This window comes from Adiantum capillus-veneris, chromosome 30 (assembly GCF_014529385.1).
Source record: "Adiantum capillus-veneris isolate H3 chromosome 30, ASM1452938v2, whole genome shotgun sequence".
NCBI classification, from domain to species: Eukaryota; Viridiplantae; Streptophyta; class Polypodiopsida; order Polypodiales; family Pteridaceae; genus Adiantum; species Adiantum capillus-veneris.
In genome coordinates, this window is record NC_140960.1 from 85,089,625 (window position 1) to 85,117,003 (window position 27,379).

Here is a 27,379-nt window from a genome sequence, read left to right on the forward strand (position 1 = left end):
TCATTGGCAAGTTGGGTCCTGCCCAAAGAATGGTGCTCCTATGGACAAACGGTTCTATAGACTAAGAAGGAGATCCTCACAAGCTAGAATCTTATTCACATTTGGATCATTAAAACAATCATATCTCCCCATTGAAAGAAGAGAAAGATTCTCAAAACCCAAAAGAAAGTAGTCATACTAGGTATTCTTTGGTTTTTGTTTAATATATGCCTTCCCTAGATTTAAGAGAGATATCTTATTTGCATAACTCAATCAATGAATGTGTGGGTACAAGTCCACATAACTGTAATGAAAATAAGAGATTGCCAACCTGGACACTCTTTTGGAAGAGTCATGTTATCACATGAACTAATTGCTCGATATCCAAGCCATGTATGTTTGCTATAGAAGAAAATCATCATCTGTAGTGCATGCACCTTATGCATAGAACCAATGATATATATATATATATATATGTGTGTGTGTGTGTGTGTGTGTGTGTGTGTGTGTGTGTGTGTGTGTGTGTGTGTGTGTGTGTGTGTGTGTGTGTGTGTGTGTGTGTGTATTGTCGGTCGATATAATCATATGCAACGAGGGCAAGCGAATATATCAGTCTCTATTGCTATTGAGTAGAAGATTAAAGCTATGGGTGTAGAAGGTGAGGACAATCTCAGCAGGCGGGAATTGTCGCTTAGAAGGCCGAACAGTGGAGCAGTCATGCTAGCAGTAATTATCGCATGCAGTTACTGTAGTAACTCCTGGGAGCTATAAATAAGACCTGTTACATTGTAATTGGGCTTCTTAGCAGCTTAATTGTTCACTTCTTAGCTTAGTTGCTTTGGCTTTAGCTCTCTAAGCATTCTCGAATTACGAGTTCTTCACCTCTGGCTTCACTATGTAATCATTGAAACTGTAACCGTTTGCACTTAAACCCATTATACACTGTACTGGTTGTCCTTGAACTATTAATCGGAATCTGCAAATATTCATTCCAGTCTTTCAGTATGTCTCTCATTTCAGTATAATCTTCCACTTCAGTTATCTATTTCAGTTCAGTCAGTTCTCTGTCCCAGTCTCACTAACTGAACTGACAACGTAACCAGTTCTCTGTCCCAGTCTCGCTAATTGAACTGACAACGTAACCAGTAGCTTTAAATTCTAAAATTGCAATCAGCTGTCTGAAGAGATCAGCTCCAATTTCATTTTGGCGATCACGGTGGGAGGAGCTGTTTGCTCTTCGACCAAAAAACTCTTATCTCCTAGTTAGAATTTTTAGTTGTACTGATGGCGCCCAAAGAAAGCCGTGGTCGTAAACCGTCAACCCGGTTAGACACTGATTCCAACCGCGCGGACCCTATTCTTGAGGAGTCAGAAAGAGAGTCTGATCCTAAGAAGGACCCGGTGATTGAGACTGAGGCTCAGGAGGAGCACAGTCATGCTGATGAAGCCAGGGACTCTCAGCACTCCAGTCATTCCTGGAGGAGAAGGGCTGAGCGGGAAGAACGCAAGACCAGGAGTTCTCGGTCCACAGACAGGAATGTTGGGACCAAGGGTAGCAAGGGTAGTCATCATAGCTCCAGCAAAAAAGCCAGAGAAGAGACAGAAACCGAGACTGAAGAAGAAATTGACTAGGATGCTGATACAGGCTACTACAAGAAGTCTTCAAGACGAAGCCAGGCTCCCAAGATCAAAAGAAGCAGAGACGATGCTAACCGGCATGATTATACCTCTTCATTAAAAATCTCTTTCCCAGTTTTCAAAGGAGGGAAGAAAGATGATCCAGATGTTCATATCCAAGCTTTTGAGCAGTATGCTGAGTTGAAGAATATGGATGAAGATGATTGGGGATAATATTTTTCTCAGACACTAAAAGATGAAGAAAGGAAATGGTATTACCATTACCTTGCTTGCCAACTCAGATCATACAACAAATTGCTCAAGGCTTTCAGACTGGAATATTCAGACAACAGAGGTGATGAGGACATCCTCTACAAGCTAGATAAGATAAAGCAAGGAAAATTATCAGTTAGAAGTTATGTTGAGAAAATTAAGGAGTTAACCAGGTAGTTGCAGGAGCCACCATCAGAAAAGAGGTTACGAGCATGGTTTTTAAATGGGTTCCGCAGTACGAACCTTAGAGAACAGGAGGTGCCTGCACCAACAAAGAAATTTAATGACTTGGTGCAGCGAGCTCTGAAGCTTGAACAACAAGCTAGGAAGAAAAGAAGTCACAAGAAGAGGCGGTCCAGCAGTAGAAGTTCTTCCACTGAGAATTCTGAGACAAGGCCAAGAAGGGGTCTTGGTCCAGAAAGATTGATGAAATGGCCCGGCATATTGCTGAAATCAGCCAGACCACACAACCAGTTAGGAGAATGGAAACCTGGTGTTCAAGGTGCAAATCTAAAGATCATGTTTCCAATGAGTGTCCACAATGTACCTATTGCAAAGCATATGGTCATTTATGGAACAATTGTGGTATTCGCATTCATCACTTCAAGAAGGGAAAGGATTTGTATGTAGTGGCATTTACCAATGCTGAACCAGCCAAAGTGGAGACAACCAATGTATCCCAAGAGGAGAAATCAGGAACAAGTGGTACTAGTGCTGGGGCGACATGTACCAGGGAGGTACTGGCCGAGGCCGGGGTCGTGGTAACTTTCAAAATCGAAGCCTTAACTGTTATACTTGTGGCAAGTATGGGCATTTTGTGGCTCAGTGTCTAGAAGCACCTAGCACTACGGCTACTAACCCAGAGCCAGTTCCAGTATGAGCAGTTACGCACAGTAAAGGTGTAGTCATTGAGGAAATCCCAGATGAGCCGGCAAAACTAGTCAGTCATGAAAGTAGCAAATGGGCTCAACAGAGAGAGGTATGGAAGGCAAAGGGCAAAGAGAAGGTAGTCGATGAATGGAAGGAGCAGAGAGAACTGGTGTCTAAGATCACAGAAGATATAGCTAAGAAGCTACCAGAGTAGCCAGAAAGTTTTGATGCCTGAGTCATTCAGAAGATACCAACCCAGTATTCTGAGAAAACACAACCAGATTAGTTAGAGTTTGGAATTCCTGAGACTATGTTGGCTGTAGTTCAAGGACCGATGGAGGAACTTGGGAATAGTGAATAAGATATAACTGCAACAGGAAACACTGAAGGAGGCACAATAGTTACCAGAATAGAGGAGTGGCACTGTACAGATAATCCCAATTCTTCAAGTTTTGATAATAACTTTGATAAAGAGAGAGAAGAAATTCATGTTAAGATTTGTGAAATAATTCAGAAACGGATAGTTGAACTAGATGACATTATAAAAACTTTGCATGAAGCAGCTAAATTCATCAAACAGCGAAGGAAGACTGAAGCGGAAGCCAAAGCACTTGACTTAGCAACTGTCAGAGATGATGAAGTGCAGGTGATCTAGGTAGACTACAAGGTTAGAAAACAGTGGGAGCCACTATCCGGTGTCATACTGGATGGAGGGGCAGGAGTAAACATCATGGGGGCACACCTTCAGCAAAGGATGGGTATCACAAATTTGAAACTAGCACCTTTCAAAGTTTGAATGGCCGATCATCAAGTTGTGCAGGCAACTGGCATGATAGAGAGTATGCAGATAAGGGTGGGAAAAGAAAAGTTCAAGACCAGCTTCTTAGTACTAGATGTGCAAGGCGCATATGGGATGCTATTGGGACACCCATGGTTGCAAACGACACAGGCTGTTCACGACTATGCCAATCAAACTCTAACAATACAGGGCACCAGTAGAAGAATTTAGATCCAGATGAACAACACTAGAAGCTGGAGAAAGGCATTGTGACCGGAAGAGCTTTTCCAGAAGTATGGAGTAAAGAAAATTGAGAGGATGCTGGCAGCAATGAATATTTTTGCATTGGCCGAGATAGACCTAAAATACAGTATTATTTGACAAAGATCAGGCTAAAAAGCAAAGGAAGCAATTTCCAGGTCAGTTCACTGAACTGAATTCTGGAGAACGACCAATTCAGCTAACTGGAAGGCCAGAGAAACCAGTCGACTCTACACAAGAATTCTCCGATTCCAGTACGCCAGCGACCTTTGAACAAGCACATTCTGAGGAAGTTACTAAAGTTCCGAATGACAGTTCAGAACTAAGGGGTCCATCCTGGGATTATGCTGAGGAGTCAACCAAAAGGAAGGGAGGTGAACCTAGCTGGTTGCTTCCAGATGATCAAGAAATCAAAGAATGGAACCTAGGTTCTGAGGAAAATCCTAGATTGATCAAAGTCAACAAGCATCTAGACCCAAGAATGAAAGAAAAAGCCCGAGACATTTTTCGGAAGTACAAAGACGTATTTGCATGGGAATATACTGATCTAAAAGGGGTAGATCCAGAGGTCTGTCAACATAGAATACCTCTGAAACCGGATGCCAGACCAGTGAGACTACAACGGTATAGAATGAATCCAAATTACGCTAAGAAGGACAAAGAAGAGATCGATAACCTTTTGAAGGCTGGATTTATCACTGAAGTTGCCAGTAGTGACTGGTTATTTCCTATTGTGGTAGTGCCTAAGAAAAATGGAAAGCTCAGAGTTTGTGTGGATTATCGAAGTTGAATGCTCAGACCATCAAGGATCCTTTTCCATTACCTTTTATGAACAGGCTTCTTGATGAAATTTTAGGCCACGAGATGTATAGCTTTATGGATGGCTATAGTGGTTATAATCAGCTACAGGTTGCTCCTGAAGATTGGAATAAAACTACTTTTATTACTTAATGGGGAGCATTATGTATCTGGTTATGCCGTTTGGTCTTTGCAATGCTCCAACGACCTTCCAAAGATGTATGATGAAAATATTCAGTGAATTTCCTCCACCGATTTCTTGCCATATTTATGGATGACTTCACTATCTATTCAACTGAGGAGAAGCGTTTGCTCTTTTTGGAAATGGTTTTCCAGTGTTGTAAGGAAAAGCGAATCTGTCTAAACCCATTCAAATTTGTTTTCTTGGTTTGGAAAGGACAGCTACTAGGGCATATAGTGTCCAGGAATGGCATGAGATGGCCAACGACAAGATCCAATGTGTCCAGCAGGCAAAGGCACCACGCACAACATCAGATTTAAGCTCATTCTTGGGATATATCAATTTTTATAGAAGATTTGTTCATATGTTTGCTTTCAAGGTATGAGCTCACAAAGAAGAACAACAAGTTCATTTAGACTGTTGAATGTGAGGAAAGTTTTCAAAGTTTGAAGAATGCCATTGTCAGTAAGCCAGTACTTTGACAACCGGATTGGGATGTTATTTTTCATGTGCATGTCGATGCTTCAGGACTGGCAATGGGAGAAATATTGGCTCAACCAGAAGGGAGGACCGATTATCCAGTGTATTTTGCCAGTCGGAGATTCAGTCAGGCTGAACAAGGATATACCACTACGGAGAGAGAAGCCTTAGGACTGGTTTTCAGTGCTAGTAAATTTTGACACTATTTGTTGGCCAAGTTATTTCTTTTTATGTGGATCATCAAGCATTATTATTTTTTATTAACAAAGTCATTATTCAAGGAAGATTGATCAGATGGATGGTGTTCCTAGTGGAGTTTGAATTTCGCATATTTCATAAGCCCGGTAAAACCCATTGTGGTGTTGATCTAGGAGTACTGATGGCTACTCCGAGCAGTGGACGCAAAGCTGTTTTAGGTAACAACTGAGGAAAACACCGATCCAAAATGGTATGATGTATATCAGCTCCTTTCTAAAGGAGGATTCCCAGAAAATTGGACTAAGAATCAGAAGAAGGCTTTGATTATTAAGAGTCTAAAGTTCACCATCATAGGAGGATTGCTCTATAGACTAGGAGTAGATAGGGTTCTTCGAAGGTGTGTGCCAATGGAAGGGAGAATGAAAGTTATTTTTGAGGCACATGATGGGGATTCTGGAGGACATTTCTCCACTGATATTACTTAAAAGAAGATTTTGCAAGCTGGATTGTGGTGGAAAACTTTAATATCTGATGTTAGAAGCTTTTGCAAAACATGTGATATATGCCAGAAGATGGGCAGACCAACAACAGCCGATATGACTCCTCTTACTCCAATTCAACCATTGGGAGTATTTATGAAATGGGGTCTGGATTTCATGGGTCCATTCAAAAAAATCACTCCAAGGAAGAACATGTATATATTGATGGCCACTTGTTATGTCACCAAATGGGTGGAGGCCAAGGCTCTTCTAGATAACACCGCAAAGTCCACTGTTGTATTCCTATTTGAAAATATTATATGGGATATGGATGTCCTGTGGAGATTGCGTCTGATCAAGGGACACACTTTATTAATGATACTATGGATATTCTCTCAGTAAACCAAGCAGAGAGCAGTAATAAAACCATCAAGACCATTCTCACCAAGATTGTGTAGAAGGAGCCACACCAACGGGATCTTAAGCTTCGGGCTGCTCTATGGGCCTATAGGACAGCTTATAAGTCACTACTGGACTAGCATCGTTCAGAATGGTGTATGGCACTGAAGTTGTAGTGCCTATCGAATTTGTGATTCCCAGTCTCAGGATGGCGGTAGAATACGGATTGGATTTCAAGCACAATCTTAAAAATAGATTGGAAGAATTAGCACAATTGGATGATTTAAGGCAACGTCCTATGATGGAACAGGAAATTGTTCAGCAAAGAAGAAAACACTGGCATGATAGACGAATCAAACTTAGGGAGTTCCAGAAGGGCGACTTGGTTCTGCTCTATCAATCCAAACTGGGCCCTAAGAAACCAAATTTAAAGATATCTTGGACTGGTCCATATGAAATTGACTGGGTGTTTTCCAATGGCACAGTAAGGTTAAAGGATTTATCTGGATTACTGCTGCCAGGTGTTTATAATGGGGCCAAGATCAAACTATATTATTCTAATGAGAAAGAGACTTCTAGAGAAGAAGATGCTAGCATTTAGGGAACAGTGGCCAGGATAATTCAGAATCAGTTATTCTAAATCTTTTTCATATACAACCAGTACCAGAGCCAGTCAAGGTGTCAAAAAAGTCTCAGCATGACAAAACAGTGACAATGGCAGAAACAGTCCCATATCCAAGCCAGTATCAATTTTTATGGAAAAAAGGGCCAGTAGGATTGCATGTGATAATCATTAAAAGGAACATGGGGAGTATTAGCCAATGCATGTATGTCACGTCGCTGATGGTGCACAAGACTCTAGGAACGGTAGTGGAGCTTTTATGGCACGAACGCGTATAACAGTTAGGCGAGTGGGCATTGTCCCTTATAAATCTCTTGCGCGATGCCTCCCTGTTGTTACACATGCGCCATTGCCAAGCTCTGAGGCTTCTTCACTACAACCACACACCTCCTCGTCCGAATAATTTGTCGATCACTATCTATCCCTACCAGACACACCTAGCTACGGCTTTGACTATCCAAGTAAGTCTTCCTCCATTTTGACCTTTGTACCATCTTTGGTTTGGTTCTCCAATTAGACTGTCTCCTATTGGTTGATCTATTGGATCTTGAAATTTCGATTCTCGATTATAAATCTGACCATTGTAATCGATGTACAATGACCCTGATTGCATATGCACCAACTGTATGTTTTGCTGGCTTGTGCAGATTTCTAGATAAACACTTGGGTTGACTTTCTAAACTTCTATCTGTGTTACCATATACATGTGATAGTGATGTGTGTGAATACACTAGGACTGCCGGGGCATTTTTTCCCTCTTTAGGAGGTATTTTCCCCCGTGCATTGTATTTACGCCCATCACTCTAGGGCTATCTATCTTTTCATAGCACATTAAGTAATACAGAGACTCTCTATTGTGTGCCTTGAGCTTCCTTTGTCTTCTCCAAGCTGTATGCGTTTCTCTGCAACCCTAATTCCAGAGGCGGGGGTTTCTAATCACCGAGCAAAAAAAATCGAGCGAAGACAAATTCGAGCAAATTCATATAATAGCAACAATGGTGAAAGAAAAAAATTATGTCATGCATGTTACTTTCACTACACAAATCTAACAATCAATCGACAAAAAATGAGATTTTAGAACCAATATGAAAATTGAATACCTGAGGCACAAGCAATCTCTTCATACTTGAAACATATACAATTCAATTCCATGTGGCATACCTCCTCTAAAAAATGGTGAAAAATAATAATAATGTCACAATGGTGACAAAAAAAAATTATGTCATGCACATTACTTTCACTACACAAATGTAACACTCAATCGACAAAAAATGAGACTTTAGAACCAATATGAAAATTGAATACCCGAGGCACAAGCAATCTCTTTATACTTGAAACATATGCAATTCAATTCCATGTGGCATACTTCCTCTCAAAAATAAGTTGTAAAAAATTTGGCAAGCTCCATTTTACTAATTACCAAAAGTTCAAGTCAAAACTTCTCGTCTCGCTTAATTTTGTTGGTAGCTTGTGAAACACTGGCTTCTAAGCTGCCTCTTAATTCTCTGAGCCCTCCTTATTGCAAATTTAAGGATAAAATAAAGCTTGAAAAGGTGCCTTGCAGGATCTCCAAATTGTTGCTTTATCTGATCATTATGCTTTTGGAACCACTTTCCTTGAGACAATTTCTTGCCTAACGAGTCTATTGTGAGATCAATAGACAAAATCAATATGACCTAGAGCCAAATGCAAGTTCTTCTACACAGGAAAGGCCCAAGTATTAGGTGCATTTGCATGTTGGATGCAGAGAAAGCCTGCTAGATCTTTTGCACAATAGGTAAATAAGAGCAACCATCATAGGAACAGAGGTACAATAGAACTATTTCTTCTACATGCCGACGTCTATGGCTACAATCCAATGTTCCTCCAATCTGTCACAGTACTGTTGTTTGTGACTTAGAATGAATATCGGACTGTAAGTGAACATCATTAGCGCTATGGGGTATACCATGTTGGAATAAATCGAGAGTGTTGGTTCGAATCCTGAATTGTGTTGAATAGAGTTTGTGCTCATTCGTAGCCGCCCTAGTTTGGATCTCGAGCTGTGTTGAACAGAGTTCGTGCTTATTTGTAGCCTATGTTCAAACACGTTTGGTGGAACAAGTTGCTCATTGATTAATCTACTAAGTAGTTTGTCCTCGTGGCTACATGGCATGCTCTCAAGGATCCCATATCCTTGAGAGTCTGATATTTAGTAAAAGCCAGATTGTGTGGGCGTGATCCTATGGGCAGGAAGCAGCAAATGGGCAAAACGCAACAATTGTAGGTGAAAGTGAGACAAATAACAAAAAATAAATAATTTACAGAAGCTTGGAATTCAACTCATTTTGACAAATGCGAATTTTTTCAAGGGAGAATTAACAAAGTACCCCTCTAATTTGTGAAAATTCTCAAAATACCCCTAAAATTTTAGAAATTCCCAAAATACCCTTCTATCTATTTTGGTTGGATTCTTCAAGATTTTCTAGTCTTTATTCCTTTTTGACAATTGAGATACGTTTTTGAGTGCTTAGCATGGACTTTGTCACAAATTACCTCACAAAAAGGGCAATTATGTTCCAAAAATAATGAAGCATTTCGTCTCCAGAGCCTACATAACCAACTCAAATTCTAGTTTGAGCATCTTGTATTGATAGACAATCAGTCTTCTTATGAAAAGCTTCAATTTTTTTATATCTTTGGAGAAATTTAATCTCACAACCGGGCGTATTTTAGAGAGCATTTTGGGAATTTAGGACAAAAGATCGAGGGTACTGTGGTGTGTGGTCGTGCAGGTAGAGTCCGGCCACCTAGTGTGGTCGGACACGTTATGGTTGTAACCAACTCTCTTCCATAATATAAGGAGGTGCACTCTCATAGAGGAGGCACACTCAGTTTGGTCTTATTCCTGTGTACACCACATTGGTGGAGGAGGCGGGCAAGGGTTAGTTAAAATACCCTTTCTTGGTTTTCTTAGGAAGCCAAAGATGGCGATCTTCTCATGGGATACAGGGTAGCAAAGCCTTCTGCGATTCCGAGTGATAGCACCACTCTCTCAGCCTGTGTTAACGCTGAAGCCATGCACGCAGAGACACTTTAGTGCATCCTCCAAGCCTCTTTGCTTCTACTAAAGTTTCTTCAGCGGTCCAGGTCACCCACGCTTCTTATCCTTGGTTTTGCATTTTATGTAACCAGTGCCAGGCCGACATAGCTCCTCGATCAGTCAGCTTCATCACTGAAAGCTCTCATCTTCCATAGCAAGCTCTACGTGGAGCTCAACATAGCGTGTCTGCTGCAATTTTTCTTGCAGAGCCTTTTTCTTGGTGTTCATCCTGCAGTACGCTCTTGCCAGATCAGTTGCCACTTCACTCCTCGCAACTCTCTTCTTCACTTTCCCAGTTCGCTGGCAATCACGTCCAGTCTCACTGTGTCCAGCAATTGAAGATGATGTTCGGATCATTCCAAGAATTGAAGCTCAGAAATGGGATAAGTCCGGTTCTTGAAACTCAGTACAGTGCTCTTGCTCTTGCTACCGAAAAGCCAGAAGTTGTTGCTGGCGATCAGATCAAATGGACTCCAAGAAAGGCTGAGTTGAGGTCCATTTGTTGCTGCAATTTGAGAAGACGCAGAAGTGTTGCAGGTTGCAAGCTTGGCAGTTGAAGAAAGATCGACATTTTGACTGGGAAATCAATGCAGATCAGAGGCTCCTCTTGTGCATGGCATGGTGGCGTTTTCACAGCTACCAACAAGCACAACTGCTCATGCAAATAGGGCACCGCCTGCAACAAATTCTGGGTTGGGCCTTTTTGAATTACTAAGTAGATACCTCAGCATGGGTCTCGAGCTAGTCAAGCAACAAAAACTAGTACAACTAATCTCCTCACTGCTGCAGCTCCTCTTCCTTGGCAGAAAACGAGCAAAGAAACTTGCAAACTGATGACGTCGACGACGACCTTTGGTGACACCTGGTGGTGGTGCAGAACATCAAATTTTGGCTCTCTTTGTCGCTTCTTCCTCAGCTGTAGCAACAAGTCCTCTCTGGCAATACACGCCTTCAGCTTCAGCATCGTGCTCCTCAACACTGTTTTCTTCCTGCCCTCTAGAGCCTTAGCTATTCTTTTTGAGGGTGCATTAATTCTTATGCTGCTTTCTCTCTCAGTTGTTCTTGCTCCAATCCTCAAGGTCGACTCCTCCTCATCGCGGTGTCTTGAGGATGTCATCGTTCCTGACATAAAAGGGTTGCTACGAGTACTGTGGAGGGCACAAGAGTTTGCTTTTCAAAGAGTTTTAGTCCTTTTTTTTTCCATTTGATCTCGCAATGGGTGCAAGACTTCTCTAATCACAGGCCGCCGTGTAGATCAAAGGTCCTTCATAGCAGAACTAGAACAAAATATCTCGATCGGCCGGCTCAACGCTGCAAGATTCCTATGCAGCTAGTCAAGTCGGAGATCTTGCAAGTGAGCCGAGCAAAGGGAGTTACTGCAACCACGTTGCAGAGGTGCCCAGTCTTTATGCTCTCATAGTTATCATACAGAACCACACAGTTCATCCTTTCTTTATGTTTTTAGTGATAGTTTTTTCAACTGCAGCTCATTTCGCAATCTATATTTGTTATCATCACACACCAAGCCCCTTTTGGAGATGATGCATGTCGCACAAAAAATTTGTATCTTTTACCGTCGCTCCTATAGAAGTTCCTCGTCTTGTCCATTTCATTGGGATAGCGACCTAATGTTTGCACAAGCGAGATGTACGAGTTCCACACTACAAGAGGTTGTGTGCTCTTGTGACGCTGTTAGCGACAGAAATACACTGGGTTTTTATAACCCCCGGCGTCGCTAAAACCGTCGCTAATAGCGTCGCTACGAGAGCGTCGCTATAACCGTCGCTATAGGCGTCGCTATATGCGTCGCTATGAGCGTCGCTATATAGCGACGGTTGTAGCGACGTTTAAACAAAAGTCTATAGCGACGCTCATAGCGACGCTACAGAGCCATAAATAGCGACGCTCGAGAGAATTTTTTTTGGGTGACAGGGCATTGAATGCCCTGCCACCCATCAACCATATTGTACTTGATTCACTTTTTTAAAAAAGTGCAAGGGTAGATAATAGACCCAAAATAGTCACCCACAAGACGCATTGTTTGCAAAATTGACAAGCGTAAAATTGACAATTGTACACATCATAGGCAAATGAATTGATTGGCAAATGTAATAATGACAATTGTACAACATCATAGGCATAAAGAATTGATTCGCAAAATGAACTGCGGTGACAAATGTAATAATATACATGGTTCAAAAAGACGTATAAAATCCGTCTCATGATACATAAGCTATGAGAAACCCTAAACTAATGCTATCTAGCTACGGCTAAACTGACGTCGTTTAGTCAGATGTCTCATCGCGTCCAAGCGGCGTATCTGTCGGATTCTGCAAAAAAAGACAATAAGACAGCTTTCAGTAAGTATAAACATATAACGACATTTATAAAACAATACAAAAAATAGAAAAGAGTAAACCCTAATACTAACCATGCCGCCGCGAGAACTGAGAATGTCCATCAGCGCGTTTAATCCGTTCCTGCCTCCGTACTCGCGCTCGTACGGTGTGGGATCACGTCCTGTCATCGACCACTGTCAAAACATACAAAGATTTCATTATGTTAGAATTAAAAAACTCATAAACCCTAAACTATCGAACATAAAGAGCAATGCGAAAACACTTACAAAATCGGCCTCAAATGATGCCCATCCACCGCTCCCCAAGTGGTGCGAGCTCCTTGCCTCTACTTGCGCTCTGGCTGCATCCTTTTGTTGCTTCCACTTGTCGGGATTCTCACGCGCTGCTTTCTTCGCATTCTTCCAATCTTCTTTGGCCAGCCAATCTGGCCTGTTCCACCCATGCTTGATTGCTTTTTGCACTTCGGAGCGCTTGTGTTTGCAGTATTCGCGCATTCGAATCTTCATCAGGTCTTCATTGAAGCACTGATCCCGTGTTGGAACGGGAAACTCATCATGAAGTATGCTGATGACTCTGTTTTTTAAATCACTTGGTACTTCACTCCATTTGTTTAGTATGTAGTGTCTAAACAGCTGAGAGCAAAGACCACGCATGCGCGAGATCACCTTCTTGCCGTCATCATCCATGATGATGCCGCCGCTGAAGTCGATGGAGTAAGGCAAGCCCTCTGGCCGGTGACATGTGAACCTGGGTGTCCCGGCAGGGGTCTCTAGCGGCGTGTCGATGGGGGTACGGACGTCAGGTGTCTCCACCGGCGTCTGGGCCCCGAAGCGAGGAGTGTCGAGTGGGGTGGCTCCTGGCGGAGTAGGTAGAGGTGTGTAGCTGCTAGGAACAGTCAGCCGTACAAAACCTGGCGTAGATGGCGATGCTGTGGCTGGTGTGGGGGCGGGCAAAGAAGGGGAGGGTAAAGAGCCTCGTCGAACACGAGGCGGTGTGGAGGCATCGGTGGCGGAATCCCCACAACAACCGCCACCGCCACCACTAGAGCGCCGGTGTCTAGACGAGTGTGAAGCTCGTCTCGTCGACGCCGAAGCTTCGGAGCGTGCCGAATGCTCCGAAAGAGAGGGAGATGCGGATGGAGTACGAACGCGCGGTGATGCGCCAGAGCGATGACGCTCCACGTACCACTATCTCTGCTGTGGTGACAAAGAAGAAAGAAACTCCTCATCATCCATACTTGCATTAAACACACGAATATTTAAACTTAATATTGAATGAATAGAGTAGACAATGACGCAAAGACCATTAAATACAATGACGTAATAACGCATATAAATACAATGACGCAATGAATTGAGTGATAGAAGAGGCAAGTCGAAAACTTAGAATTTTCAATCAAAAGATGTGAGCGCGAGTAGAAAAGAGCGTTATACACCATGGAAGGTACTTAGAGAGCCAGAGCTTTTACAACACGGAGCAAAACTATTCAAATACAATATTTGTGGCTTTAAGAGATTTCTCTCTCATCCGCGCATAACTCAGCATAACTTCCTATATCTATATAGAGCTCTCCGTTTAAACACATATCCTCTGTTTCATTTTGTAGCTCCTCTACATGCACCCCATATAGAGTAGTAGCATCTTGATGCTCGTCTGGCACCACCGCAGCGGCTTTTGATTGAGCATCTTCTCTGATCTCCTCCATTGATGCCGTTGTGATTGGGACATGGTAGCCTTCATACGTCCTTGCACTACGAGGGGCTACCTCTATGACGTACCACCAGTTTGATGTAGACTTTGTAGGATGAAATATTACCTGCCAGAGCCACATAACTTACATGAGAGCTTTCAAGCACATAACTTGTAAAAGGGGGATGTTAACTATTTACATACTTACTTGTTCACAATGCTCGGGTAGTACGAAAGTGTCTCTTAGGTCTGTCCATTTCTTAGTAGAATCCACCTCAAGAAAACTAGACTCTCCTCTACGCACAGTAGCGTTGCGACCCTCCATGATTATCTTGAACCATTGCACGTCGAACAAGTCGACAAAAAATCCTCTGTAATCGATCCTCAAAATCTCTTGCAGCGTGCCGAAGTAAGTGAGTTCCGCCACCACAGGATCTGCATCAAAGGAACGTCGTCGACTAGACTGTTCAAATTTTGCCATGATTCCACAATCTTGAGTAAAACGCTTTTTGTCGATTCGTTCCACCCTAAAATGTCGACCTTTACACCATGCTGCTGTGTATGACTTATACTACAACAAACAAAGATTATGAGTGGCCGTTCAAACATTTAGAAATAAAGTCACTAGCTAGTCGTACATTGCAAACTTACCTTGGTCGCGCAACCCCGAGAGTACTCCCACTCTTCCTCAGTCACTTCGTCACCGCATTGTTGTGCGCTTTTCAATTGGTTGTGCAACCATCTTAAGCTCATGAAGGTTGGTAGGCTCTCCAGAACCGTCGGATAGTGCATCGGTGGTCGTCTTTCCCGTCTCCACTCGATTCGTGCCCTTTGTCGCTCTTGCTTTGCATCCTCATATTGTGAAATCCACTTTTGCATCACTGGATTGTGAAGCATGCAAAATCGGTTGATTTTAGCCTCTAGATCTTCCGTCATCTTCTTCTCAACACCGAGATTGCACATAACAATCCCAGATATGCGCTCATCATCTATGGTTCGCCATAGCGTGTCCCGGGCTTTATCAAATCCGTCTAGCCACTCTCCAATGTACACTAGGGACTCTGATACCAACCAACCTTCTGCCATGCTACCCTCCGGACGTGCCTTTTGACGCACATATCCCTTAAGCGTTTTCATGAAACGTTCTAAGAAGAACATCCATCTAGAATGAACTGTGCTAGCTATTTCCACCTCATCAACTATGTGAACAAGAAGATGCACCTGAATGGTTAGCATGGTAGTAGGAAAATGTTTCTCAAACATGCACACAAGCTCCGTAGCATTTAGTTTGGCGAATGGTATGGAGTCTACGTTGATCTCCTTTTGTGAGATCCATTGCACCAGCTTTGTATTAAAGTCCACATTTTATGCAATGATATTAAATTCCACTATGAACGTACCTGACACATTTTATGCCAATCGTGTGACTTCAAACCGGTAAGCTTTCCTTCTTTAGTAAAACACGTTCGGAGCGAGTGCATTACGCAAGTGGGGGTCCGCAAAGATCGAATGGTCTCTTTTACTTTGCGTTCTTGGGCTCCTGTGAAAATCCATGGTGCTTTAGGGAGTTTTATCGATCCATCAGACGCTGTTTGCGGCCAATATTGCTCCATACGATCCACATTTCTAAGGTCAACTCTGGCTCCCAAAGTATCTTTCTTGCCGGTCAGATGGTCCCATAGTAGATTACCCACATTCTTGAATATGTGCATTGGATCGAGCAAGTGATTGATCATGAGTTGGGGCCAGTATGGTAACTCGTACCATAGAGATAGTGTCTTCATCCCTGGAGGCAATCCGTCATCGCACATCTCCTTCTGCTCTAACCATACTTGTGCAGACATCCTTGGTGGCTCTCTTCCCAAAAAGCTGTCGCGTAACACATGATTCTCTGGAAGATACGCTTGATGACCTTCGTAGATTTGCTTCTTCAGTGAGGGCGCCCTACGTGCATTCAGTTTAGGTCCACATGTGACACATGCTCTGTATCCGCTTGTTTGAAGCCCTGCATGTATACACATGATAATAGATCAACTATGGGAAAAAACAAGATTTACAGTGTCTGAGTGAGGAGTGTCAATAGATCACCTGAGCATTCTGTTAGCCCGGGATAGTCATGCATGGTCCACATTAGAATGCCTCTAATCAAAGCATTCCGTCGTCCTGTGTGTCGGCTCATATCCACCACCTCTATGCCAATCCACAATTGTTGTAGCTCTTCCAATAGTGGACGAAGATACACATCCATATTCCCCACTTTATATCGCCCTGGCATAATCAAGCTTAGCCATAGGTGCCCCTTCTTCGTAGTCAACCACGGGGGAATGTTGTAGTTGACGATGACAACGGGCCATACACTGTAAGATGTTGATCTTTGACCAAATGGATTTACGCCATCCATAGCCAGGCCTAAGCTCAAATTTCGAGCTTCCCTGGCAAAATCCGACCATGTTCCATCTATATGTTTCCAGGCTGCGCAATCTGCAGAAATTCATAGCACACCATCCGAAGATTTATTCTCCTCATGCCATGATGCTAGGGCGGCCATGGACTTACATTCGAAGAAATGCTTGATGCGAGGAAGCGGAGGAAAATGTCGCAAAACCTCTTGTGGAATTTTTGTCCCATGGAGATCTACTCGATATCTTTCGGAATCACATTTCGGACACTTCTCCATGTCTATGTATTCCCCTCTGAAAAGAATGCAGTCATTAGGACAAGCGTGGATAGAATTGTAATCCATCCCCAAGTTTCGCAAAATCTTTCTTGCTTCATCTCGGGAATCTGGCATCACATTGTCAGCTGGTAGTATGTGCTCTTTAAGCAATCTACACAACATAAAAATACGATACAGTCGTGTAAAAATCTATCAGATCATTATACATTTACAGTTTTATTAAAGTAAACTAATTGTAATAGATCACCTGAAAAGCGTTGTGACGCTAGTGTCACTCCATCCAAACTTTGCCTGCATGTTGAGAAGAACCAGGAGTGCTTTCAATCTAGACATACGTGCTCCATTATACAATGGCGTATCGGCTTCACTTTTCATATCATCATAGATAAGCCTTTCTGAATCCATGATCGTCTCGATCATTTCATCAATCTCGGGCTCAAACATTGCCTCGTTGGGAATGTGCTCTGCATGATCATCCCCCGAGCTGTCAGAGGCTACATCTTGTGGCCTCACATATGCTGCTTGACCAAAGAGCCTGCGAACACGTCTATTGGGTTGCAAGATTGCTGCTTGTTGGCCAGCATCAGAGTCCGACGAGTTATAATTGGCAACAACTCGATCTATAATAGATGGATCGAACTCGCCAAATTCGCGAACGTGCTACAAAGAAACACGTCTTGTCCGTCGCACAACATGCTTGCATTGATTACAAGGACATAAGACCCTCGTTGAGAGATAGGTGTTTCGGTTGGACGGTCCCACATCCTCGTCACTACTCATAATGAGGATAAAAATCTTATAACCTGGACAACAAATTTAATATTCTATTGGCATTCTTCGTCTTATCTCTCTCTCTCTCTCTCTCTCTCTCTCTCTCTCTCTCTCTCTCTCTCTCTTTACCTCACATTCTCTAGTCATGTCCAATCCCTGCACACCTCGGTCTAGAGGTGCACGGAGATCAGAACCACCGGGTTATAATCTCGTCTTTATTGGTCAATACCTATATTTGTGGGTACAAGAAATCTACAGACCCACGTCTACATGATACTGCATGTAGTGGACAAAACCCCTTTGCCTCTTCTCTAGCTGTAGCACTTCACAGCATCTTAACATCTTTTCACAGTAGATCTTTTCACTGTTCGTCTAACTCTAAACCCTAAACCATAAGTAATTCTTGCGTGGACTCGATCTAACGTAAATAAGCGTAAATCTAAATAAACGTAAATCTAACTAAAAATAAACCTAAATCTAATTTAACGTAAGTCTACATCTAACCTAATCTTTAACGTCTTTTGGGATAGTTTCCTACGACGTTAAAACTCTCTTCTTCTTGTGTGTGTGTGTGTGTGTGTGTAAACCTAAATAAACCTAAGTCTAATCTAATATAACATAAATCTAAATCTAACGTAAATTATGTTATATTAAAAACAAAGAACTAAACTAACAGGGATTATAAGAACCTTAAAACTGATTTAACACATAATTTTTCACATAACTCGGCAAGAGTTGGCATTCTCATCACTAAAGATGTGAGAGTTAACTTCCGGCGGTGACGCTGCCTCATCTCCATCCACATCTGACGACAGCAATTGGCCCTTTAGACCGTTCTTACTCTTGTTACTAACTTTGAAGTTGCCGTTGAATGACTAGAGGTTGTCTAGATGGTCATTGTGTCGGGGATGTAGTGACTCTTGCCGCCCTGAAGATCCACCTTCTTCCCTATCTTCTGAAGACATTTCACCAGTACTTTTGGATCGACGCAGCCCACCATGAGTGAAGGCAGCAATACCCTATATTCCATTGAGGGCTTTGTTCACCCGCTTCATGCAGGCATCGCAGTCTATGGAGACCTAAATCTAATCTAATATAACGTAAATCTAAATCTAGCGTAAATAAACGTAAATCTATTTAAAAATAAACCTAAATCTAATCTAATTTAACTTAAATAAACCTAAATCTAATAAACGTAAGTCTACATCTAACCTAATCTTTAACGTCTTTTAGGATAGTTTCCTACGACGTTATAACTCTCTTCTTCTTGTGTGTGTGCGCGTGTGTGGACATGTGTGCCAATAAAAAGAGATAAATGGTATAACCTTTCTATCACCCATGCCAAGTATGATAGATTGGTTATGCCATTTCCCTCTTGAATAATAGGTCTTGAGTTCAACTCCTCGTCGGCTAGATCTTTAGGTCTTTTAATTTTAATTAGTTTCCTACAACGTTAAATTAGTTTCTCTCTCTTTCTCTCTCAATGTGTGTGCGTTTTTTTGTTTATGCATGTTTTCTCTCTCGTTTCCTCTCTCAATGTGTGCGTTTTTTGTTTATGCATGTTCTCTCTCTCTTTTCCTCTCTCAATGTGTGCGTTTTTTGTTTATGCATGCTCTCTCTCTCTTTTCCTCTTTCAATGTGTGTGTGCATTCTTTGTTTATGTATGTGTGTGTGCGTTTTTGTTTATGTTTGTACTCTCTCTCTCTCTCAAAAACACTATGTGTGTGTGTGTGTGTGAGAGAGAGAGAGAGAGAGAGGGAGAGAGAAAGAGGGGAAGGGAACATGAGAGTGAGGAGAGGGAAGGAGCATACCTGGCTCTCCTTCCTCTCCTCGTGTGTGTGTGTGTGTGTGTGTGGAGAAGAGAGAGAGAGAGAGAGAGAGAGAGAGAGAGAGAGAGAGAGAGAGAGAGAGAGAGAGCGTTATCTGCTCCTTGCTTGAGGGCGCCGAAAAACTCAGATCTGAGATCTGAGTTTTTGGGCGCTCTCTGTTATTTTTTTAGCATAGTCGACGTCGCTATGAGCGTCGCAAATTTACAAGTAAATTTGCGACGCTCATAGAGACGCCGGGATTTTTTTTTTGAGCGTCGCTGTGTGAGCGTCGCTAATATGAATAGCCTCTTGTAGTGCCATGCTTTGATGATGATCGGCATGATGTCGAGTTTAGCCCCCAAGTTCAATTTCTAGCCCCTAAGTCATTGTAAGCTCACTCCCCCCGGATGAGGCGGTGGAGTTCATGATGCAGTCACTTCAGTCATGTGGAGTCCCTTCTCAATTCAATCTTGTAAAAAGATGTCCATCTTTTTCTCCCTAAGGGGGGAGGTGTGGTGTGTGGTCGTGTAGGTAGAGTCAGGCCACCTAGTGTGGTCGGACACGTTATGGTTGTAACCAACTCTCTTCCATAATATAAGGAGGTGCACTCTCATAGAGGAAGCACACTCTGTTTGGTCTTATTCCCGTGTACACAACAGGACTTTGGGAACTTTTGAAATTTGAGAGCAACTTAAAGGGGTGTTTTGGTAATTTTCCCTTTCACTGGTTTTCTACTGCAACCAGTCCGCGCCGGCGCGGAATGGTTACAGTAGCAAACCAAGAAGCGTGCGGTGCCTGTGCAGGAAGACAAAGTCTCCGAGCTTGCTGATAACTATCTCCGTTCGCGGCTCGATCCAAACCCTTCAGGAAGTTTCCCCAGCCGAGCTCACCTCCTCCGGTCCGGTGCGGTTGTAGTCATCGAAAAAAAACTCTGCGGGGAGAGCCCCTGCAGGCGCTACACCCCCCCTTCTCAGGATGCTTAACCTCCGTCCCCACCACACCATCTGCTCGCCTTCAGCCAGTGTGTGTGTGTGTGTGTGTGTGAGAGAGAGAGAGAGAGAGAGAGAGAGAGAGAGAGAGAGAGAGAGAGAGAGAGAGAGAGAGAGAGAGAGAGAGAGAGAGAGCGCTGCATAAGTGGCTCGTGTTCGGGAGGAGGGGGTGTCTATGGCGACACTAGAGCTACCGTTGCAAGTGCAAAGGAGTGAGGTTATAGGCTAGACTCCAAGCGCAGACCTTCCACACTTCCAGTGGAGACTGAATGGATATATGAAGCGCATCTGAACCACACAGCATTCCACTAGCAGACTTGCAAACGACATTGCTAGACTTCAATGCATACACACATCTCTCTCTCTCTCTCTCTCTCTCTCTCTCTCTCTCTCTCTCTCTCTCTAGCGCGTCGGGGCCTTCTCTCTCCCAAAGTTTCAAAGATGTCCGAGGCCGCACACCTCGTTGCATGTCGGTAGATGTGGAGAGAGATTCTGCACAAACATATGCCGAGCGTGATCCTCAGTCTGTTGAGCCAGAAGAGCGGCTGAAAAGTTTGCAGTGATAAACACGGGTAAGCGGGAGTGCCGGTCATGTGGCTACGTATATGAGGAGTCCAAAGGGGAGGCATCATACCCCATTGCAGCAGGTTCATAATTTCGAAACTTACTAGAAGATTGGCGATACCCCGGCATATGCGGTGCATGGTAGCCTTATTTTAACTCCAAGAGTGTGGAGGTAGCTGGATTTGCTGAGAGTCAAAATTATGGGCTTGGCATAAACTCCCTCACATCAGCCAGAAGAGCCTTCTCATTTATGGTTCTTTTCTTCTCTACTTTTGTCTCTTTCGCTCTGGCTATTTTCTGCAATAGGCTGGAACTTCTTGGTTGTTTATGATAATCCTGTCTGTTAGAGAAGAGAGAGAGAGAGAGAGAGAGAGAGAGAGAGAGAGAGAGAGAGAGAGAGAGAGAGAGAGAGAGAGAGAGAGAGAGAGAGAGAGAGAGAGAGAGAGAGAGAGAGAGAGAGAGAGAGAGAGAGAGAGAGAGAGAGAGAGAGAGAGAGAGAGAGAGAGAGAGAGAGAGAGAGAGAGAGAGAGAGATGGTTCTGTGGTTTTCGCTCTGGCTATTTTCTGCAATAGGCTGGAACTTCTTGTTGTTTATGATAATCTTGTCTGTTAGAAGAGAGAGAGAGAGAGAGAGAGAGAGAGAGAGAGAGAGAGAGAGAGAGAGAGAGAGAGAGAGAGAGAGAGAGAGAGAGAGAGAGAGAGAGAGAGAGAGAGAGAGAGAGAGAGAGAGAGAGAGAGAGATGGTTCTGTGGTTTTCGCTCTGGCTATTTTCTGCAATAGGCTGGAACTTCTTGGTTGTTTATGATAATCTTGTCTGTTAGAAGAGAGAGAGAGAGAGAGAGAGATAGATAGATAGATAGATTTTATTATCGTCCTCGGAGGTCAAATATGACCTATGGGACCAAAGTTACATGTGATGTAGTATGTGTATGGCTGATGAGTGACTCTCGATGCTCCAAAATTGTAGTGATGAGAGTCGCAATGGAGAGCCCACACTTTGGCTGGGAGAGGAAAGTGTGTAGGTCTAAGTTATGGCTGAAAATGTGAGAGAAGCAAGTTCGGATGTGATCAAAAGATGAGCACTCTAGTAGTGTGTGGTACTCAGACTCTCGAACTTGCAGTGAGCATAATGTGCACAATCGATTTGACTCTTCTCCATTGCCCCAACGCCCTATCTCGCATCGAAGGAAATGGGAGCTAAGCCGAATTGCTGCGATAGTGCGTATCGCGGACAAGGGAATAGGCTCAAGCATGTAAGTGTGAGTACGGTTTCCTCTCTCAGCGAAGAACATGGTTTTGTAGTTGGGGGCAATATAGGTGGTGTAATGTATGAAGCGTGACCCACCGGATTTCTCCCAAGCCGTAATACATTGGCGTTGTAGAAAAGCTTCATTCACTTGAGAGTCAATTGAAGCATCATGTAGCAAGTGTAATGCATCCCATCTCCCAAACCACTTCTTTATGTCTTGCATCCATCCCGTGCTCAAGATCTTGCTTTTATGTGTCTTTTGAACTTTTTTGCTTGCTTCCCATGCAATTGTAGGAAGTCGATGTGAGGGGTTTTGACGCATCTTTATCATGTACTCCACAACCCTTTCCATGCCCATAACCTCAATTGGAAGAGATCCCGACTCAAGAAGTAGGAGCATATATGGTGTTTGTGTCTTAACTTGGAGAAAGTTTGTAAGAAAACGTTTTTGGACATTCTCAAACTCTTTCCAAGTAGACTTTGAGATGCTCCCACCCCACACTTCAACTCCATAAAGAAGAACCGGTGTCACCAATGCATCAAAAAGATACTTCTTGAGAACCCAACACTTGATGTTTCCCGCATTACACATGTTCTCAAATGCATAATATGCTCTCTTTCCCGCTTCCAAACGACGCATAGCACATTCATGCCACTTGTGATTGGATGGAACCTCAAGGCCAAGGTACTTAAAGCTCTCAACAACTTCAAGTGTCTCGTTGTTGTACACAATGCATGGCTTCTCCTTATGGTTGGTTTTCACAAGCATAACCTTTGTTTTGGATTCATTTACAATCAGCCCACTATGCAAGCAAAAGTTCTCAAGGACGACCATAAGCTTTTGTGCATCTTCTAAAGTGTGTGCTAGAAGCACTACATCATCCGCATACAACAAAAGCATGATTACCACATTGCAAATAGTGACCTCTTCAATGCCTTCTTCTTGCATAAAGTCAAGTACCATTTGTTCCAATTGATCGATGCATAGACCAAAGAGAGTTGGTGACAATGGACATCCTTGTTTAACCCCAATAGTGCTTACAAAAATTTCTGAAATTTCTCTTCCCATGCGCAATTGACAAATCACCTTCTCATAGATTCGAGAAACCGCAAGCATAAACTCACTTGGCACTTGGAGTTCTTCCATCCTTCTCCACAAATTGTTACGTGGAATCATATCAAAGGCTTTCTTAAAGTCCACAAAACAACAATACAATCGCTTGCCTTTCAACCGACTTTCCTCCATGAGAACACGAAGAGTGACAAGATGATCAATGGTGCTATGGCATCGACGAAAACCCGCTTGTCCCTTTGCACGCTTGTCATTCTCTTCAGCCCAATCACTCAATTTTATCTCCATTATGCACCCAAATAACTTTGCCATAAGAGACCCAATCATTATAGTCCGGTAGTTGCTTACATTCTTTACATCCCCTCCTTTATGCAAAGGCTTAACCCAATTAGTACTCCAATCATAAGGCATACCATGTTGAAGTGCAAGGTTGAACATATCACACATCCACTCATGGGTAAAATCTCCCGTCCATTTGATCATCTCCGGCTTGATACCTTGAAGATCTCCCGCTTTGCGAGTGGCCAACTTTTCAAGCCCACCGCATACATCCTCAATAGTAAAAAAAGACGGCATACATGGGAGTGAACCATAAAATGGCATTTTTTCAGTATTTTCTTGCTCATATAATTGCCTACAATGTGTGTACATATCCACTAGACTCAAGTTACCAAAATTCTCAACCCGCTTGCCTCTCAAGTTTCTCCAAAATCTTCCACATGCATGTGCCTTTTCTTGGACTTGAAATTCTTGTTGCTTTACTTCCCATCTTCTTCTCTTCTTTTGAATCAATGCCTTGTATGTATGCAAATGACTTTGATAGTTGTCTTTGTCCATAGTTGCATCAAGCTTTATCAAGGACTTTCGAGCATCTTGACATTCTTTATCAAACCACCTTTTGCGTGATCTATCTTTGTTGATACCATGGAGATGCTTTATGGCAAAGCATTCTTCCGCACAAGAACAAATAGCTTTCTTGAAAGCTCCCCATTTAGTTTCCAATGGTGCATCACATTGAAGCTTTGTCATCCATAATTTTTGCTCAACCATTTCAATGTACATTGGTGCCCGTTTGAAATCCATACATAGTGATAACTTCTCTTTCCTTTGGCTGAGATTATCATGCTTAGTTGCTTCTCCACATGAAAGGTCAATACATAAGGTGCGATGGTCGGATTCCGGGGTCCATTGACCAAACATAAAACTCTTTATGCGATACATGATGGCTTCAGAGAGTAGCATATAGTCAATCACACTATCCCCATTATGTCTTCTACATGTAAATCCATTGGTTCCACTCCACAAAGATACACCATTGGCAATGAGCATACCCGTGCTATTACACATGTGTAAAAGTAACTTTCCATAGTGATCCGGCTCTTTCTCATCCATTGAAGTACGATCATACAAGTGAACTTCCTCCAACTCCCTTGAAATGTATGGCATATCAAATTGTTGAGTATCATGTTGCAATGTTTTTGTGCGAGCATTCATATCCCCAAATACAATAACATCACCTTCACCTTTGAAATAAGCAATGTCCTCTTCCAAATCAGAAAATGGTTGATCTCTATCCATGCAAGCATAAAAGGGAGAATCATGATGAGGAATGTAGCAACCGGCTACAAAAATGGGTGCTCTTTTTGGTGTCATAATTTTCAGCCATACATAACGTTTGTACTTGTCATCTTTCACAATTGATACAAAATCATCCAATCCTTTCTTAACCATACATGCTAACCCTCCTTGTCCTCTTCGTTGCTTGAGATTCTTTGACCACATCAATGAATGTACATTGTAATCCTCCAAGCCGTTAATCCTTTGTGTATCATGCTCCCAAGTTTCAACAAGAAGTACAACATCGGCTTTGCTTGTTAGTTCATCAATGCCAACCCCCGCATTCCATGGGTATCCATTACAATTCCAAAAGCATATTTTCAATTGTAACTCGGTCTCATAGGTCACGCATCCCTATTTGCTTGAGAGACTTGCCTCCTCCTTGGGCACATTTTCTTCATGAGAGATATCCTTGTTTTTATTATTCTTTTCCTCATATGCCTTGCGACGCATATTTTGTTGCTTAATAGTGCGATCTTCACATACAAAACATTTTGTATTCCTCAAATAGATCCAACTATTATCAAGGATAATCTTTCGCTTGGTCTCATCCGGCATGGTGCATACAATTGGCCGTTCTCCCGAGCGAGGAGCTCCTTGCTTCCCCACTCTATGTGCTCCATAGACCATAACTCCGGACATGCCAAAGTGGGTTTTGAAGAAATCTTCAATAACAATGGCAAGAGAAGGAGGTGTCTCTAACTTCTCTTCGGGAATTCCACGAATAACAATGTTCTTGGAACCATCTAATAGAGAGAGAGAGAGAGAGAGAGAGAGAGAGAGAGAGAGAGAGAGAGAGAGAGAGAGAGAGAGAGAGAGAGATGGTTCTGTGGTTTTCAACAGCAAGCCTTCATTTTGGTGAGAGATATCGGCACTTTCAGCTTCACGCTGGACGTAGATCTCAAAGGTGCAATCTAGATCATAGGCTCTTGAGACGTACATCGTGCACGCGCTTGCCAAACGGATGCCCTCCCTCTTTCTTTCTCACTAGTCGTGGCACGCCTCCTTGGTGGCCTCGGCCATCCATGACTCTTCTTCTTTGGCGGCTGCTGAGGAGCGCATGCTCTGGTCTTTAAGGAGGTTCCCACCCCATCCAATTGTTGGCAGCCTCTTGGGGAATGAAGCAAGCGGCAAAGCCTTGCAAGCTGGAGGAGTGGCATAAGTGGGGGGCCTTCATGGGTGCCAGCTATTGTACCTGGCAGTCAGAGCGGGAGAGGCGACTCTTGATAGCTTGCTTAGGCCGGATTCAGACGGGACGGTAGAAGGCTTTCGAAGCCACGTTGGAGGTTTTTCATTAAGGCCAAAGAGGAGGAGGCTAAGAGCTACATGGGGAGTGAAGGTCACCAAAGGCCAATAGAGAGAGAGAGAGAGAGAGAGAGAGAGAGAGAGAGAGAGAGAGAGAGAGAGAGAGAGAGAGAGAGAGAGAGAGAGAGAGAGAGAGAGAGAGAGAGAGAGAGAGAGATTTGTTCTCATATTATGGAGAAGAGTAACAATAAACTTCTATGTTAAGAGGTGGAAATAGCAACATCAAGGGAATATCTCTTGAACTTGCCAATCGTAGTTGATTCCTCAAAGGTGTTAGTTCACTTAGCTTTCGTTTCTTTGTGGAATACAATTGCTCTGTTGTTACCTTAATAAATGTGTGTGTTGTTTTATGTAGACCCATTACGTAAGGAGGGGCCAATGATTTCAATAAAAAACTAAAAGCATCGAACGAGGGGCCAATGATTTTAGATATAAAAATTAAAGAATTGAATAGGATACTAGCGGTTTAGTACCATTAAGTGTGAAGGAGAAGGCCAATCGATGCAGACAAGTAGTATTGGGTGAGGTGGGGGGCGGACAAGGAGGGAGCGCATAAAGCCAAGGGATTGTAGCACCATGCATCAAAGTCTTGAATTATGCGAGACGACATGCAAGTTTTTTATTTTCACGGCTACAATTTTGTAGCAACTTATATGATTGCTCGAGTTGTTGTGGCAATCCGGCATTAATCATATGTCAGGAGTGTGTGAGTTTGAGCCATTAGGATAGATTATCTTTATGACATGCGCCGTCGCCACCTGTTGTGAATTCGGCCAGATTACTTTGGTCTTCAAGCTCAAGAAATCATATCGTTTATAAACTTCTTTAATCTAGCTTGTCCACAAACGACAAGAAAAGCTCTCGAATGCTAGGTACTCTCAACTACTAATTGATCAATGTTTATGTTTTGCTCATTAATGCTTAGGCGGCGCAGGGCTAGAAAAATACATTTTTTCAAACTAGTGAAAGATAGGGCAAACTTGAAAATCTCCCAATTTTTGGTCAAAATTTGAAGCTTTTGCCGATTAGTACATTAAAATGTGTAAATTTCTTGGTTTTTTAAAGGCAAGCTCAAATTCTAACAGCTAGGATTTTACAATTTCAGTCGGTTAAAATACACTGAACTCTGAGTTTTTTTTAACACTACTTAGGCCCTTGGTTGGCATTGATCACTTATTACTCTAAGACACCATTTCACACTTCGATAAATGGATACCTATAGGAGAATGAATGCTAGAGGCCTACGTTAATGGTACAACCCA

The 27,379-nt window shown here is 42.8% G+C and overlaps 1 protein-coding gene across 1 annotated transcript; it reads left to right on the forward strand.

The window, feature by feature from the left end:
* Positions 1–6,464: 6,464 nt before the first annotated feature.
* On the forward strand, positions 6,465–10,014 carry LOC147418327 (uncharacterized). Its single transcript, XM_086507097.1, has 2 exons — positions 6,465–6,797; positions 9,892–10,014. The coding sequence occupies exons 1-2, from the start codon at positions 6,465–6,467 to the stop codon at positions 10,012–10,014; spliced, it is 456 nt and encodes a 151-aa protein (XP_086363223.1).
* Positions 10,015–27,379: the final 17,365 nt, after the last annotated feature.